General features: G+C 34.9%; 1 protein-coding gene across 1 annotated transcript in view; it reads left to right on the top strand.

Annotated features, from left to right (window-relative positions):
• Positions 1–1,134: 1,134 nt before the first annotated feature.
• The window catches only part of LOC123530315 (multidrug resistance-associated protein 1-like), a 58,566-nt gene continuing 40,846 nt past the window's right edge, over positions 1,135–18,854 (top strand). Inside the window, exons 1-7 of the mRNA XM_053520906.1 lie at positions 1,135–1,239; positions 10,174–10,356; positions 10,985–11,092; positions 13,406–13,534; positions 14,026–14,139; positions 14,492–14,553; positions 16,005–16,145. Coding sequence (XP_053376881.1) covers positions 1,135–1,239; positions 10,174–10,356; positions 10,985–11,092; positions 13,406–13,534; positions 14,026–14,139; positions 14,492–14,553; positions 16,005–16,145 — 842 coding nt within the window. The remainder of the gene's footprint in view (positions 1,240–10,173; positions 10,357–10,984; positions 11,093–13,405; positions 13,535–14,025; positions 14,140–14,491; positions 14,554–16,004; positions 16,146–18,854) is intronic.

The raw sequence follows: 18,854 nt of genomic DNA, 5'->3' as shown, positions 1-18,854 counted from the left end.
CGAACGTGTTAGAATGGAAATAGATTTTAGTTGTGTGTGCTTTGCTGGCAAATACAACACGGTTTTGAGCTCAGATACGTAGTAATCTAATCACGAAGGTCTATGCATCTGAACTCAAGACCGTGTTTTATTTGCCAACAAAACACGCAAAACTAAAATCTATTTCCCAAGCATAAAATATCTCTCATGGAAAGGTCACAAACATCAATGAAAATGTTTTCAAGTGTTTTCATAGACTAGGTAATTACACACTTTAGGCCCCTCCCAAGGGTCAATACTATGTTTTGTTTTTAATCGTGTGATTGTATTTGGAGCAACTTCAATGACTTTAGATATAGATTTGAAAATACTAGCATTTAATTCATGTTTATCACGTAGCGGTCTGGTGTTATCATTGTCTACGAAACCAGGGATGTATTGTGAGTTGGATTCCTTCAACTTAAACGACTTACATTCGGATTATAGTCCCGTGTATGTAATGCAAACACAACAGAAACCATGTCAGATTTGAACATATACTTACGCTACAAGAGCTTTTGTTTATTTGTAAATGAATGTTATAATAAGTTATAAATGTATGTATTGTATTTCACATTCTTTAGTAATTTCGAGGTATCATCCTCCAAGGATACGTAGGCAATATAGCACAGCCCCGATATTTATACACTCGCACCGTCTTTATTAGAAATAATATGTTTGTGTGAATTATATACGGCAATCAAATATGAGACATAATGTTAAGGATTCTTTTCAAATATTATCCTCTACCTGAATTGAGAAGCTATATGTCGGGCGTACTAACTGGTGTATAGGGTAGGCAGATACGAGTTTAAGACGGACAGCATAAGGCCATTCTTTGTCATTATAAGCGGATATAAAATAATTATGAACGGATGCTTAATTGATCTTGAACGAATGCAAAATTATTGGAAACGGGTATTTAATTATTTACGAGAATAAAAACGCGTACATAACTCATCTGAACGATATATATTTATTGCGAATCATTACATTAAGACTGTGAACGGGTACATGAATATTGCGAGAGGCAAACTACACTCGGTCGTGCTAAAACTAGTTTTACGAAGACAATGCAGTATATGCATTCAGACTTAATTGGCTGAAAAAAGGAGGATGCAGAGCGTTGTCACTGTTATCATGCCAGTACATATCTCAGGGTTTCAGACATTCCGGCAGTTCCACCTTATCGTTGGAAGAAGAAGGAGTACTGAAGTGTTGGTAGGATGAGATGCTACAGAAATATTCATCGAGACTGAAGCAGTATAAGGGTCTTCTGTTTACTGATCTTGCTATGCTGTTTTGTGTTCAGTATTACCCAGGGCAGCATTAGGAGATTGTACAAAATATCTGGTATCATCTGAAGTTCCAAGCATAGGACATCCAAAAGTCAAGTAATATTACTGATTAAAAGAGAATACTGGATCATCAGAAGTGTCAAGAACAAGCCGAATAAAAATATGGACAATTTAATAAAATACCTACCGAAAAATTGTTGAAAAGACGTTAAACCCGAACACACACACACACACACACACACACACACACACACATACATACACACACACTACCATCAGATTCGCAAAACAACTGATCCAAAAATTCTGACACCCGCATTTCTTGCATCTCCAGCTGTTGGATGTGTGCTGGTTTAGCTCTTTGTAGGTGCTTGTTGTTTTATTCGCTATTTCGTGTTTGAAATATTCTGTTTCTTTAACTGAATAGTGATTTTCGTTACTAATTCATCAAAAGAAGAATATACTTATTTCCATGTGCCATGGCAATCTCCACGGAGTTCTACTTCTACGTATATCGGCCTATCATTTTACTACGAAGTAGAGTGGGCGTTCATTGAATATCGAGAACACCAAAACAAATATTTAAACCTCAAACAAATAAAAATGTCATTCTTCTACTTTTTTATTTACTAAGATTATTTCTTAAATAGGTAATTGCCAAAAATGGACAATAATCATAGCCAGCATTAAAGAAACATTTCAATGTTTATATAACTAACAAACTTTTAACATATTGTATTAAACGAAATGAAAACCTGTTATCAAACAAGGACATTTAGATCCACTTGGAATAGATATGAGAATGAACGAAGTCTACACAGAACGGAACCCTACACGATTGTTTATTTTGAAGAGTACATAAAGTGTAAATAATTGACATACACACAAAAATAGGTATAAACAGTAAAATTATAGGACAACAGGGACAAAACGAACAAATCAAGAAACACTGTGGAGCTCCACCCTGGAATGATTGTAGGGATAACGCTTGTTTTTCCTGTTATAACATATGCAGAATCCCGAGGAATTTGTTGATGCCCGAGCCCGGTAGGGCGAGGTTACCAACGTTTCCCGAGGGATTCCGAAGATGTTATAACACGAAATGAACATGCGTAAACGCTATTCTAACATAAAATGCGTTAAAACTAATAAACGAATTATCCATCAACGTCATTAAATTTCCATGAAACGCGCGGTAACGTCTGCGTTGTTTTTTCACGTTGACGTCATTTCTTTTTGAATAATCCGTTTTGGGGCCGTAATGCGTTTACGCTTTGCCACGGAACGCTCATATATAAAAAGGTGTTGTAACAGCACGTACGCGCGTGAATCTCACTGTTAACACACGTTTTCTCTCCAGTTAAAACACCCCGAAAAGTGACAAGAACAGCTATTTTATGTTAGCATGGTTGTTTCAATACGTGCCTTGATGTTCCAACTAGCTAGTAGTCGTGACACAGGTGCTCCCACTTCTTGTCACTGTACATGGTTTCATGACTCTAGGTGAAATATTTTCAAGGTATATGAAATATTAACTTTTAAGTACTTGTATATTTTTCACTGAGTCAAGGACAATAACTCTGGCCTAGCTGAGTGAAAACCCAAAGAGAACATAAGGTGCACAACTTCACATGTAATAACAATTCTCAAAATTAAATATTTAATGACTCTAGGTCAAGAAAATTTTGAGATACATGGGACACACACTTTTGTTCCATTAATGCCATAACTCTGGTCTTGCAGAGTGAAATCGAAACAAAATCTTCACATGCTGAATAATATTCCTACGTGGTTTCAAACAAAAACCCAGGTACATTACTTCACATTGTAGAATACTATTCCTATTATGTTCCATGACCCTATTTGACCTAGGTCAAATACATTTTGAGATACAAGCGACACAAACTTTTACGACCTTCATATTCATATTTTTGACTAAGTCAAGGGCCATAACTCTGATCTAGCTGTGTGAGATCCCAATTAAAACACCAGGTGCAAAACTGCACATGCTGAATAATAATCCTGTGAGGTTTGATGGCTGGGTCAAATACTTTTTGAGAAATTGAGATAATGCACGACACAAATTCAGACGGACGGACAAAAAATAAATTGTTGGGACACAACCATTTGTTTCAAATATATGCTTTTTTCGTTGATTTGTAGTGATATTTTTCCACGAAATAACTTTTGAGTATTACAATCCATACTTGTTATAAAACCTTTCTCATATTGTTATAGAATTGTGACAATTCGCGTAATATATTCCTTCATTCATATAAGTTATATCACCTCATTTCAGACCAACAAACTTTTAAGACATTTACTAAAACTTTGTGTTTCACTCTATCATTTATGTATTGTTTGTTTAAATCTAGTCCTAGACTTTTGTCGTATTATTTAACCAGCCCAGCGTCCTTTGCCATACCGTAGAAAGCAGATTTCTTGTTTTGAAGAAGAAATTTTGGACTGTCAAATTCTTTCACTTCTCCGTGTTCTAATACTAGTATCCTGAAGAAAAAATAACACTCGTCAAATACATGTACATAAATCAAAACAGAAAATATGAATTCACATACATTGTAGATATACATAATATTATGCTTCTTTTGATTATTCTGAGTCTATACTATCTGTCTATTTCAAGTCTTCTGATAACTGAGAAATTGGATGCAATGACCTGCTGGGTTTTTTTCGGGATGTGGAAGGTAAACGTGGATTTTCAACAATTTTTTAGTTATGTATCGGCGGAAATTTTGTTTTTCCGTTACAACTAAATACAATACAATATCCATTCATTTTCTCATTTCATATGAACATATGACAGAATAAGGATACAATATAACAAATGTTTGTACGAGGCTGTTACATGTGTTTACATTACAAAATAATAAGAGAAAAAAGAAGAAACAAATATTCTTCTAGCATTTTACAAAACAGTACATATGTTTAGATACTATTACATGTGTAGTAATACGTAGTTTAAATCAAAATTGCAAATATTAATATGAAGTTGATTATCTTAAGATGTCTAATTCTGATGGCAAATTTTCATGGCCCTTAATTTGATATACAATTAAGATATTATGAACCCATTAAAATTGAATCTGACATATTTAATGAGACCATTTATCAATTTTTTAATAACTAACGGCCATTAACAGAGTATTAAAAAAATAATGGCCCCATTAGTTCTTACTAATTAATGTGGAATTAAGGGGTACTTTTTTAATGGCACATTAATTTCATGCCAGTTAAAAATTTTCATGGAGTTTTAAGGAGCCTGTTAACTTACTTTAATGGTTTATTTTAAGCAGCTTTTCATGGCCATCAAAGTCATTTTTAATGTATGGCATTAAAACTATGGTCATGAAAATCCCATTAAATAGTAAGAAGTAATGGGTGAATTTTAATGGTGACCTGTAAAAACTCTGTTAAAAACGTTTGAAAAAATTAAGGCCAATTTCATGACCCTTTTAATGGCATGTGCATCCAGTAGTGAACCTAAACAAGGATTTCCATAAATATTTTTTAAATACGAAAAAATATACTACATGTATGCATTTAATGTACAATGTAAAATAACTGCATTTAACAGCATTTTGTTTGTTTTTATTGGCCAAGATAAAATGTTAATTTTATTTTAGAAATATAAAACAAGTACTAATACAGATGCTAAGACTTAGAAAAAAAAGATGTAAATAATTTGCTGGAAGCCGCCATATTGGAATGAAGCTTTATCAAAGTGTTGTATTGTCATACTACCGGACATAATTTGCATGTTTGGCAAAAATCTTTTAAAAGATGAATTTAATTTACAAGCAGGTTCTTTGTTTTCTTCACAGAAGTGCTTATTTATTTAGCCAAGTTGGTCTAGCACTTTCTATTTTCATATGATTGCACGAGAGATCCATAACAACACTTTGATAAAGGATATTATAAAGGATATTACAAAAGTCTCTTTTCATATTGAATTTTTAAACAAGTTGAATAATATAAAGAAATGCGAGGCTCTGCCAAGCATTAATTACGGTACATGTTAGCGTTTCCTATTGAAACAACAAAAAACGTACTTTCTTTCACTATAAAAACACGAACGTTATACTTTACGAACCTTTTCTACTATAACTTTCGGCTTATCTCCACGGTTAGGTAATCCACATTCAAGCCAGAGTTTCAGCTCAAATACCGAATACTCATTTATATCATTTGAGCGAAACTTCGCCCTTGGAATACGGTTTCCGTCAAGTTTTTATTTGGAATAGTTTCTCAGAAGCAATCGTGTTTGTTGTGTGTATCAAGCGGTATACACGACATATATCGATGAAGTCACTGGCGACTGCATTCTAAAAATAGCCGTTCAGGTCACAATTTAAGCTAAATAGTTTTCCCTATATATTCTATATAAAACTGGCCTTTTATAAAGAGCTACCAAACATAGCTAGACCCATTTCAGAGAACAAATCCTTACCTCATTTTAAAGAGTTATTATAAAACTGATATAAAATGAAGAGATAAGTAGGGGTCATGTATCTTCTAAGAGAGATTTCTCTGGTCACATTTGCTTACTGTAAACTGACATCAAAATCACACTGCTGTGACCTGGAAGTACTACTCATACTAAAATTGAGCTTCACTTCACCAAATACAACCTGCTCTCCCATTTTTCCTACCAAAATGTCAAAAATACATCCACAATGAAATTTAAACAGAAACTAGCTTCAATTTAGACCTTGCCAAGCCAAGTGAAAATTTAGTGTTCAAATACCTGGCAGCCATTTAGTTTAGTTAGGCCTTAATATAAAAATAGCCGTAAATAGTCCTGATGATATTCATGCGCTTTGTTATAGCTGCACTAATTTTTGTTATTTGCCGTTTTGCACTAAAAAGTGTAGTGGTTTTCATTTACCGTCTATCATTCCATTGAGTCGGAGCAAAGACCCGACCAAAAAACAAAAGTTATTGTTATATCGTTTTCAACAAATACAAGGTCAGTTTTTTTTCCTCAGTAACTTGGTTTACAGCTTAACTATTTCTTTGCTGCATAATGCTATATTTTACAGTACATTTGTACTGCACATGTATACGTGAAAGTGAAAAAAGTGAAATGCGAATGTTAAAGTACATTATTCACAAGCTTAGGTAACATACGACGGAGCATAAGAGCCAGGTGTATGTTATATATTAATTCGAACTTTCGAGATACATAAGTTATTTAGCTCGAGTAACATATTTTTAAATTTCGACAGACGAAATTTCTACTTATGAAGTCGAAATTTCGAGAAGCTAGTTACTTGGTCGAAATTTCGGTTGTTAATGCGGTTAAGGTGTTTGCCACTCAAGCCGAAGGTCATGGGTTCGAGCCCCACTAGGGTCAGGTTCATGCCTACTCATATTTCACTAGTACTGTTTTTTCCAGGAAGCAGACTCGAAAGTTATTCAAATAAGCTTTAAACTTTCAGTCGAACTAAAATAAATTAATATAAACTTAATTTGAGTTAATAACTAGAAATTTCGAAATATGTTGATCGAATTTCGAGTAACGCGTTACTACCTCTACTTTCGAGTTTCGAATTCTAAATTTCAATTTACTTGTCCCGAAATTTCGATTTACTAAATCGAAATTTCGTCTTACATATACGAACTACCATATTATGCGAGTTTACACAGATGTATAGGTCATGGCAAATATTAGGTATCTTGTGTAACCTTTGAGTAGCCCTAGAGGGTTAAATAAGTTCGCTCTTAAAATATCACTATTTTAACCGTGTGTAGGTCTACAAGGTTTTCGACCTAGTTTGAGCCAACATGGTAAGGAAATATAGACATACCCTACGTCAACTTGTCGTTATGTGTCCGACCCAGATCGGGTAACTGTGTAGCTCTAGATTTTAGGGATATATCATAGAAGGTGAACGGGTAGTGTGTCGAGAAAATTTCACTGTTTTGGCCGTATCTGGAAGGTTTTCACCTACCACCGGCACATACTATACTCGTAAATGTTGGTATGAAATGTAGCTCTGGAGGTTAGGATAGGTTATGGATTGATGAATGGTAGTATAATTCAAGTTCCTACATATGGGTATAATATATAGATATGTTGGCAGATGTATTCACAGTTTATATTTTTACTATCTTAAAGTCAATAAAAATAGCCCAATAACGTTTTGCTTTTGACAGATGGATAGACGTTTAAAATTAACGGATAAAAAAAAGATACAGAGCCTAAATTTCAAGTTCAAAAATTCAATTTACCTACCTAATATCCCGAAATTTTGACTCAGTGACTTCAAATTTCGAAATAATAAATGGCATACAACTGGCACTACTGCTCTTCCGAAGATTCTTGAGTAGAAAGTGGCAGTTACTTGCGGAGAACAGGTTTTTACTGGGACAGTATCCAGGAACACTGGCTAAATTAACTGCCCGCCGTTACATAGATGAAATACTGTTGAAAACAGAGCTACTCCCTCCCCTCACAAAACGCACACACGCACAGACTTGTTTGCCGATTAGGGAAAATCAGCATAATATGCTTTGTCATCACTGCCTCTTATAACTACTTAGAATGGTTGCCCGGCGGCCTGTCACATAAGCGGCTGGGGTTTAATATTCCGGAGATTTTTTTTTCAGTGAAAAATTTTGAATTGCAGTTCCATTCCACGATATTAATGTTTTTTTTTTTTTTTTTTGTTTTTTTTTTATTAATATTACTTATATTTAAGGTCATGGGCCACAGCATATTTTTTCTAGCCAAGCATTAGATAAAATTAAAACATTTCATTTAACATAATATACTACACATTGAGTGTATATTCTATAACATAATGATATTATATATTTAAAAAGATTACAATACGCAACAGACTTCCCTATTATTTCATTTTATCTAAACCTCTCCTGAAAAAATAGGGATTCACAAAACGTTTTGTTGAAGACGAAAATCTAAAGAATAAAATACTAAAAAAATTTAGCGCCTCAGATACTGAAACCAAACCCACAAACTATTGTAATTCTTATACTTATCCGTGCTATCGCGGCTATTAAGTTGAACAATACCTAGATAGCGGACATCCATCAACACTGCCGACCTAAAAATCGAACTATTACTGATCCGTTTATCTGTATTTTTTTAAGTTACCTTTTCTATATAGTTATGATTCAATATATAACGAGCTCTTTTTCTTTTATATTTAAGTTTTAGTAAGTATTTCTTTAAAGTTTGTTTATGTCGTCCAGATTTAATTATTGATATTATTTAATATTTAGATTTATGTTTTTGTTGCAATATGATTAGAGCTAGCTAACGTGTTTTTATTGTACTTTTGCCGAGACCGGACTGACCTTTAACTCAAAGTTCAAATATCGCTTTTATCAACAAAAGTAATGTAAAGACTTATAATAGTTAATCCTTTTTTCCACTGTAAAATATAGTTACTGACTCGTCGATACGATGTACATTAATGTGCCAGTGTGGTTATGATAAAATTTTAAGAGGTGTGTTTATGATAAAAGTTTGAGACAAAAAGAAGCTTATGTTTCAGACACGGAAACGAAATGAATAGTATATGCACAGATGCATTTTGGGTAAGTGTATTTATATACTTTTTAGAGTTGTTCTTGTTTTTGGCTTTTAAACTATATTAACGAGCCTTTATTTATACTACTCCCGCACGATAATTTAAAGCGGCATGCCTCCAGATCGTTCGACAACAACAAATTTTTTTCAAATATCTTGAAATAAATGCTATATTTCTTAAGAAGGCTTTAAAACTTATTTACTGACAAACTTTATGTTAAGGAAACACATGAGAATTTGCTGTTTTTACTACTTTTTACGATGAAAATCGAAAAGCGTTTGTCACGCTTTCACTCCAGGTAAACTGTCTCGATTATAAATATCTATATTTTGATGTCATTATTCATTACTTCAGCTGTAGCGCTACTGGTTACGACGACGGAAAAATGTCTTTATTGCCGCGGCGGTCCGGGGTTCGATTCCCGACGCGGTCATCTTTTTTCTTGATTTGGAATTTTTAAGATATTTTAGAAACAAAAATTCATATTCTAATGTTCATAATATGACCAAAACTTCAATTTGAAAGAAAGATTATTTTTTAGCCAAATCTGGAGGCATGCTGCTTTAAACGACAGCATGTTTGATTGTAATAGGTTGTCAATGATAAAAGTTAAGTGCATAATGTTTTGTTATACAAAAATATTTTCTGTATTGAAACGTTTTAATGAAGAAAAATCATAATTATCAAACATGTTATCGTTTGCGTTATCGTGCGGGATTTACATGTAGTACTACAACTCGTTTAAATGGGTCAACCGTGTTCTTGTACTTATAAAATAGACTAGCCTGGTTTATAGGTTGGTCAGGGCTACGGATATGTATTGTATATTTCCGTCGAAATATTTCTATAAAATGCTTCTTCCCCGTCCGTTTGGATCCGTCCATGTTTACAAACACGTTTGTTTATTTTATGGACTGTACTTTCATGCTACAATAAACGTGTATGTATTATGTAAATATAACGTTAGGGATTTGTTTATAAAACCTTTGTACTGGGTCCAACTATTATCTAGTTCTATAAATAAACGTTGGACTTCAATATTTTACGATTTTAACATGTCATATAGTCCGACGTCTTTGACACAGGGACAATATTAAACGTCCAATTATCAAAAGGCGCCCTGTGCAAGTTTAATGTTGCCGAACTAAGTTTTATCATGTCCATGTACCATTTTCTCGTGCGTAAATATATTACAGACTCCCTGTGTAAAATTGCTGATTGGTCTAATTTCTGTGATTTTCGACTGTATAGGTAACTTGAAAGTTAAACACATTTTTCAGGATGCAAACTTGACGTGGGGTAATGAGAGGAGTTACCCGGAGTTTACCGAATGTTTCCAGAATACCGTTATTCTATGGTTACCGAGCATCTTGTTGGTAGTGACCGCGCCCCTGTATCTATACATCCTTCTGAAGTATGAGGACGCATATGCGCCATGGAGCTGGAAAAGTTTGGGCAAAATAGTAAGCAGGAGAACTTTTATTTTCTCTCGGACTGTTTTGTTGTAGAGTAAGATCGAAAGATTATTTGTTCTTAAATGTTAAAGAAACAATTGTTTTTCATTTAATTTCATGACTTTTTCTTATAGTTTAAAACAAAAAAAAAACCATTTTCTATTTCTTTACCAGAGAAAATAGACAAATATATTTCACAGTTATTTTTTTTTTAAATTAAAGGTAGTTATAGTATCATTTCACAAAAAAAAGTTGTTTTTTTATTTTTTTATTTTATGAACACTGAATATTCGTCCAATCGACTGTTTAAGGGGACAAAATAAGTGATCCTGAACGCGAAACCATTGTTGAATCATAGTACTGTCAAACCTGTACATATAGACACCATGTTTGGGAAAGCCGAACAGTGGCCTTTATGTGCAGGTGGTCTCTATTAGTCAAAATTAAGATAAACTGAAAATGTCAAATTTGGAAATATTGTTATTTAGGTTTAAAATAATGTGATCCCTGTTCACACGTGGTGTAATTTGAAGTGACTGTCCTCTAGCTGATCGAACTTTGACCTGATAGCTTTAACATTTTAATCCGCTATTGCTGGCATATCATGAAATATCATAAAGATATATTTATTTTGAAGAGCTTGGTCGTGCTCCAGTTATCGGTTCGCTACCTTCAGCTAGGACGGACGGACGGTGGATCCTGGGGAATCCGGCGTTTCGGATTACTAACAGAGGGATGCTTTTTGGTAAGAATTAAGGAAACCTAATTAACAACTCTGGTTGAGAAGTATTATTCCAACAAACATTAATGATAAATGTTTTTTATTTTTCTTGAATGGACAATTTTCGCAACAACAAGTTATACTGAACATGATGTAAACTGAAATAAAACCGCATGCTACTGTTCATTAGCATTAACCGCGATAATAGGGTTTACATTTTTAAAAAGCTTTTTATCTTTTAAATTAACATTCAATTTGTCGATTATACGGCAAGCTTTACGCTTGACTTTGTGAGACTATGTTTTAACTAGAAGGAATTATTAAAGTCTTACTGCACATAGTTTATTCTACGCAGTGATCTCCCTTACCTATAGGCAGAGATTTCTGAAGTTGAAGGGAAGCAACTCCTGCGTGCAGTTTGACTATTCTTAAAAAGAATGACCAAGTCAAAATAAAAAAGTCATATTTGGAAAGTTGTTTGGTATATTGGGTCAAAAGCTATAATTTTCTCTACCCTTTTTACACACATCTATTTCAGCTGTTTTTTTAGTTAAAAATTGCGCATATTTCCACTTTGAGATATAATAAAATCAAAAAATTAAACAAAGTCATTATACAATTTTGCTCTTTTACAACATCGTCTCATTGTTGAAAGGATCTTACATATTTTTAAACAAAGATGAACAATATCACTACACATCATGTGAGCCGCGCCACGAGAAAACCAACATAGTGGCTTTGCGACCAGCATGGATCCAGACCAGCCTGCGCATCCGCGCAGTCTGGTCAGGATCCATGCTGTTCGCTAGCAGTTTCTCTAATTGCAATAATAGTAAAGCCCCTTCTTATTGTACGTTACATCTCAATAAAATAATACACATGTAACTGGGACGAACTTTCTTTACACCCTGTATAATTAAGGACACATAATGTTTTAGCTAATTTGAGCCGCGCCATGAGAAAACCAACATAGTGGGTTTGCGACCAGGATGGATCCAGACCAGCCTGCGCATCCGCGCAGTCTGGTCAGGATCCATGCTGTTCGCTAACAGTTTCTCTAATTGCAATAGACTTTAAAAGCGAACAGCATGGATCCTGACCAGACTGCGCGGATGCGCAGGCTGGTCTGGATCCATCCTGGTCGCAAACCCACTATGTTGGTTTTCTCATGGCGCGGCTCATGTATGAAAACATAAAATAAATGGGACTATGTGTGTGTGTAATAGGATAAAAATGTACACACTTAATAGATATATAACTAGTCATAGAATGAATGTGTATGAATTACTATAAAGACGACGAGCTTAACTGTTGTTCCATGACATTTAACACTGAAAACAGCTCTTCGTACACAGTTAGTTTTTATATTTATCGAATTAAATACCTGTGGTGAGGATTTTATACATTCAAAATTAAAATACTGATGAAATAATTTAGTCAAAGATGCATTTAGTATATCCTTATCCTCGCCCCCACCCAACCCGGCCACAAGAATACATAAATGTGAAGAATACGCTTACAAATACGGTCACGAATGAGGAATGTGATAACCACAAAAATATATTACAATGAAGTCAAAAGTCTGGGCGAGTGAATTAAGTTATATCATTCCAAGTTTTGGTTTAATTTAATTTTTTGTACTTTTTGTAACAAGATATTAACAAGATTTCAACAAGATTTGAGCCCCACCATGAGAAAACCAACATAGTGCATTTGCGACCAGCATGGATCCAGACCAGCCTGCGCATCCACGCAGTCTGGTCAGGATCCATGCTGTTCGCTAACGGTTTCTCTAATTGCAATAGGCTTTGAAAGCGAACAGCATGGATTCTGACCAGACTGCGCGGGTGCGCAGGCTGGTCTGGATCCATGCTGGTCGCAATTGCACTATATTGGTTTTCCCATGGTGTGGCTCATATTGTTTTATGTGTGACAAACTTTTTGTAATGCACCTTCAGTAATTTTCAAGATATTAACAAAATATCAAATGTAATGATACATGCATGCGCACTGTCTTCCCATAGTTACTCCCCTTCCTCCTGTTTTGCATATGTTGATGATTTGATGATGCTCATTTTTCAGGTACATAACTTGTCTCTATCACTGATTTTATTGAAAAGAAACATGTTGTCTTAGTAACGTGCAAACAGCTTACTATCCTTCTGATCCTACTAGTTATTATCACTTTGTTTTACATACATAACACACTCCTAAATCCCTTTCCGAAATGTCATTACTCAGACGATATATATGTGACTCCTGAATGGTATTCATCTCAACAATTTAAAGCCTGTGATTATAATACTTCTAAATTCGATGTGTAATTGCCTTTTTTAGTTTTTGCTGATTCTCTACACACACATAGAAAGAAAGAAGGGTTTCGTCACTTCCGGTATCCAGACAATCTATTGGTTCCTTGCCTCCCTGTGTTGGACATTGCTCTGGTACTCCAAGATGGTGAAACAGGTATTAATCTTATTCAGAACATCCGTTTGTATAGTTTTCATTAGGGCATGCACTGTGTGTTTAAAGTATGCGGGAACCGGAGGCACTATGTACTTCCAATTTGTTTTATAACCATATGAATGATTTAATTTCCTATTTATACTGTTTTCACAATATTTATTTACAGTCTAGAATAAACTATTTTCAGCAATCGTACAACACTCTTTATTTATAACATTAACAATCTCCCTATTCATTCCATTTAAAATTGTGACGTTCATTTTGCATGAATCGCAAAAGTAAAGGAGGCAAAAGTTAGGGCAACACCGCTTAGTGATGACGTAACGCTGTTTGGAAGACGCTGGAGTGTAGTCAGGGAAAATGATCCTTAAATGACGTCGCATCTTTTAGTTTCTTAATTTACCACAAAGTCATGTCAAAAACGTTCGGTCAGCTTAGTCATATTTCACCAGTTAGCTTATAACCATTATGTGTTGCTGTTGTTGTTGTAGGGCTATGATAGCAACTCGGACGAGAGCATTACTATGAAAACGTACTTGGCGTTATGTCTAGTGCAGTTTATACTCACGTGGTTCGCTGACAACCCTAACGAAACCAAGTCTGAGGTAAATATTATAATGTAGTGCCATTTAAGTATTCATCTGACAGACCTCCATTAATGTACATTGCAGCCTCGGTCGGGGTGTATAGCAACAGCCTCTCCGACGGCTTGATTAATAGTATATCTACTATACAGTTACCGTGTGATGATGTGGTGAATATCAAAGTTAATGGAACAGACCTAGGTAATATTTACCGAGGTCAATATTATCATACAGCAAATATTTTATTTAACGACTACATTAAAAATGAGGATGTGTATTTTCTTTTGATGTATATTTATTTATTTTTTTTTTTTTTTTTTTTTTTGTAGTATTTTATCTTTTTTATATAATGACTCTTATTGTGACATTTCAGAGAGAATGCAAACTTTTACAGTACTCCTTTGTATCAAGGTGCTTTTTCCTATGGTTTGACAGGTATGTCAAAGTGCAACTGTACGCTATTTCCATCAAATATTATCACAATTAATTGCATGCTTATCGAGATATTAACATACGTGTACATGGAAATTATGGTGAAATAAAAAAAATGTCGCTAACATACTTTACAACTACATACGGTAGTTGAAACTGCGATGACATCACTAAAGTTTTTACAGCAGATAGTAGTCCTAAATATAAGACCTGACATAACTCATATCACTTTATAAGTTCATTTCAATTGATATTTTACATTTTTTATTGTCCATGTTATGTCAGGTCTTAACGTTGAACTGAAATAACGTATAGCACAAAAATCGCTTCAGATCTGAATTTTGATCTGAAGGTTTTATAACGACTTTCTGGCAAAAATGACCGAAACTTTCACATTGAGTGTGAAGAATAATCATAAATGTGCCTTATGGCAGCAATTAAAAGTTATATTTTACCTTATTTGTTATTAATTATCCGATTAATTAATCCAATATCCAGTCCGTTGAAAATTTTGAATAGTGACACGGTAATAACCGAGGGTATTCCAGATGTAAACATGAATTTTGAATATTGAATGTTGAACGTCAAATGACAACTTTTTCACGTCTAATTATTTGGACTAGTCCAGAAAGAAGACACTTTACGTCATTATAAGCTGTTACGTTATTTTGATGTTAATTTGTGATTGTCTTTGTTTGATTGTTTTTTTGTTTCCATTTATGAAAAATCTGTACTTAGCAAACGGCAAAACTTCATCGGTGGTATTCTTTTAATTGCTACATACTTAAAACGAAACAACTAGAAAACAATATTTCCCTGAATTAGGGTACAACCTGATATCATTTTATAATAAAACAACGATGAATAAATGCACTATCGATGTAGTGACATAACTTCTTGATCAACTCTCGTAGTAATTTAAAAGTAAACGTATTTGCAAATTACGTAAATCTATTCACTTTAATACGACAATTCATTGTTTCTCATTTATAATAATTGAAACTTTACTATCAATCGTTAAAAGCAAAATATTATATCAGATGCCCTTAGAACTATAATGCCTGGTTTTTTTAGGGTTTTGTAATGAGATGACTACACAGTTCATCCTACTAAAGATGCAACTCGTATTTAAGCAGCTACTTGCCTTTAGCAAATCAGCTACCTTCCAAAATTAATTTTTTTGTTCTAATTTCACCTTCTGCTGTCGCCTACTTTAAGCATGCAGATTGTGTCGATCGTTTGACTGGCTGCTTGATACAGGTTTTACTGTATAAGGTTTTAAAGATTCGCTACAAACTGTTTGCTTCAATACAAACTAGCTTAGTGTAATAAATTGATGATTAAATCAGGCGTTTTTATTCTTTACAAGAATACACTGAAATCTATTTTCACAGTTTTGTTTACTGAATTTCTTGAAATAACTAGAAAATATCAGTTAAAATCTTCTGCACTAGTTTCATGAGCCTGGGGTACAAACGGCCGCTTGAAGACAAGGACATATCAGCTATGATGCCTAATGACCAGCCAGAGATTGCTATACCGAAATTTGAGCGCACATGGAAACTTGAGCAAGCTAGATTAGAAGAGAAATACAAGTAAGATTGTTTAGTTAAACAATACCAAATGGACACAAAGGCAATAGTATACAGAGACGCCTTAATGTTATAAACGTGCAAGCGTCATGGAAGAAGTGAACGTATTAAAATCAAATGAGCCGTGCCATGGGAAAACCAACATAGTGGCTTTGCGGCCAGAATGAAGCCGGACCAGACTGCCGCGCAGTCTGGTCAGGATCCATGCTGTTCGCTTTCAAAGCCTATTGCAATTAGAGAAACTTTTAGCGATCCATGCTGGTTGCAAAGCCACTATGTTGATTTTCTCATGGCGCGGCTCAAATTAGCTAAAACATTATGTGTCCTTAATTATACAGGGTGTAAAGAAAGTTCGTCCCAGTTAAGCATACATTTGTATAATTTTATTGAGATGTAACGTACAATGAGAAGGGGCTTTACTATTTATTAAAACACCAGCTATGTCTTGTGATTTGGGTTTTATTACTTAATGTGGCAACGTTAAATGTCGCAACGCCGCTAAATGTCGCAACCACCGTTAAATGTCACAAGGTTGACGTTAAATGTCGTAACCACCGCTAAATGTCGCAAATCGTCTGCCGCTAAATGTCACACCTTTAACGTTAAATGTCGCAAAATTTTGCCCACCGTTATATGTCGCAACACCAACGCTAAATGTCGCACTTCCTATTTGACCCTGTGACTATCAATTCCATGTGTATATTTACTTTTTTGAGGGGAAAAAATTGACAGGTTTATGTAATACAAATAATTATATTAATGATAAGTGCTGTTACGTATAGCAACAAGAGGGCATTGTTGGCCCTAGATCGCTCATCTGAGTTCCATACCTTGCTTGAAGAGTCACGCAAGAAAAATATTTATGAAATTATTTTGTAATAGGGCCAGTGTTTTAGGACAAAAATATTCTGAGGTTTCTTCTAACTAAATACGATTTGGTAATGGTGTTGTATATTTGTGTGTGTGTGTGTGGGGGGGGGGGGGGTGGGGTATGGGTGGAGAACGGGGTGAATAACGGCACAAAGCCACCAAGACAATTAATAGAAAATATAACTATTTACACTTTTGAAGGGGGAGAGAGGTGGGTTATGTGTGGGTAGGAGGAAAAGGGGATAATGAGGACAGGGGGAATGAGACTAAACCAAACAAGTTATGAGACTATAAGTAAAATAATATCAAAATCCCGCTTTAACTGAAAGAATGTACAGAGGGCCACATAGGATCTTTCTCCGCCATTGAAGCCGGATAGTCGCCTTATGACTTTAAACGTTAACCTCCCAACAAAGAAATGAACCCATGGCTGATTAATAGAAAATCTTCGTTTTCTACAGCTGGTACAAAACACAGTTACACTGTTTAGGTTAACTGGGTACGGGTATATAATAAGTGACACGGGCAGGTTCAAGTCTCTCGTGTTCACCCTTAGTATCAACTGGTTTATTAAGATCGATGCGGTTTGCATGTGTATCAAATTGCGATTGAATGTGTTTTAACATATCGGGGTTCGATCCTTTGGGGGCAAGACATTTTAATGTCGCATATATCTTAAATTTTTCCATTACAAAACTATATTTTGTAGCAGCTTTTACTGAAATGAAACAGATTGAGCTGGCCTGGGCTGGGCTGGGCTGGGCTGGTTTAGCCTATATATTTGATAGAAGCTATTCGCTTTAGATACTTTATATCCGCCCGAAGGGACTTATGTTGTTATGACCCCGATGTACGTCTGTCTTTCCGTCCGTCCGCAAGCAATTTCGTGTCCGCTCTTTAATCTTGAACCCCTTAAAGGATTTCAATGAAACTTGACATAAATGTTCACCGCACCGAGACGACGCGCAGAACGCATGTGTTTGGACGAATTGCTTAAAGGCCAAGTTCACAGTTAGGGGTTTAAGGCCGTTTGTCTTGTATCCGCTCTGTAACTCTGAACTGCTCGAAATGTTTTTAGAAACTTGGTACAGATGTTCAATATATCAAGAATGCGTGTAGAGCGCCTGTTTAGGATGGCTCGCTTCAAGGTTAATGTCTCACCTAGGAGTCAAAGGTCATGCCTTCGTACGTATATCGTTCCGCATTGCGGTGCGCTTGTTATATTTGGTATCGTGAAGGTAAGTTGTTGGCAACTATCTAAAACAAAAGTTATATTTTGATAAAGTAGTAAATTATGGTGGTATGTATAGGACGCACACTCATGCTGTTTATTCACTTATGACGAGCAGTCGAAATAAGATCGATATAAGAAGTCGTGAACTCAAGATAAGATGTCGTGCTATCGAAAATAGTCGCATGCAAGCAAGATTTGATGTCGTGAACTCGTGATATTATGCTCTCAAAACAAATATCGCGTGTTCGAAATAAGACATCGTGTGCTCGAGATAAGATACAGAGCGCCAGAGATAATATGTAATACTATGGAGGTAAGATGCCGTGCGCTCTAGGAAATATGTCAAGCGCTCATGATAGTTTTATTTTGAACACGCGAGTTATGATGGCACGTCAATGTATCCCGTGTACTCAATATCTTATCTCGAGCGCATGACATTTATGTCGAGCACTCGAGATAATTCAATCTAAAACCAAAAAAAGTGTGTGTCCTACACATACCGCCATATAGGAGGACATGTAACTGATTTTTGTCTTGTAGAATTGTTCAGGACAAAAGTTTATCTACATGTGAAATTCAAAACTTAAGAATTAAACTAAATATTGTTA

The sequence above is a fragment of the Mercenaria mercenaria genome, chromosome 13 (genome assembly GCF_021730395.1).
Source record: "Mercenaria mercenaria strain notata chromosome 13, MADL_Memer_1, whole genome shotgun sequence".
NCBI lineage: Eukaryota > Metazoa > Mollusca > Bivalvia > Venerida > Veneridae > Mercenaria > Mercenaria mercenaria.
The sequence above is the reverse complement of the archived record's forward strand: the minus strand, read 5'-3'. Positions and strand labels throughout refer to the sequence as shown.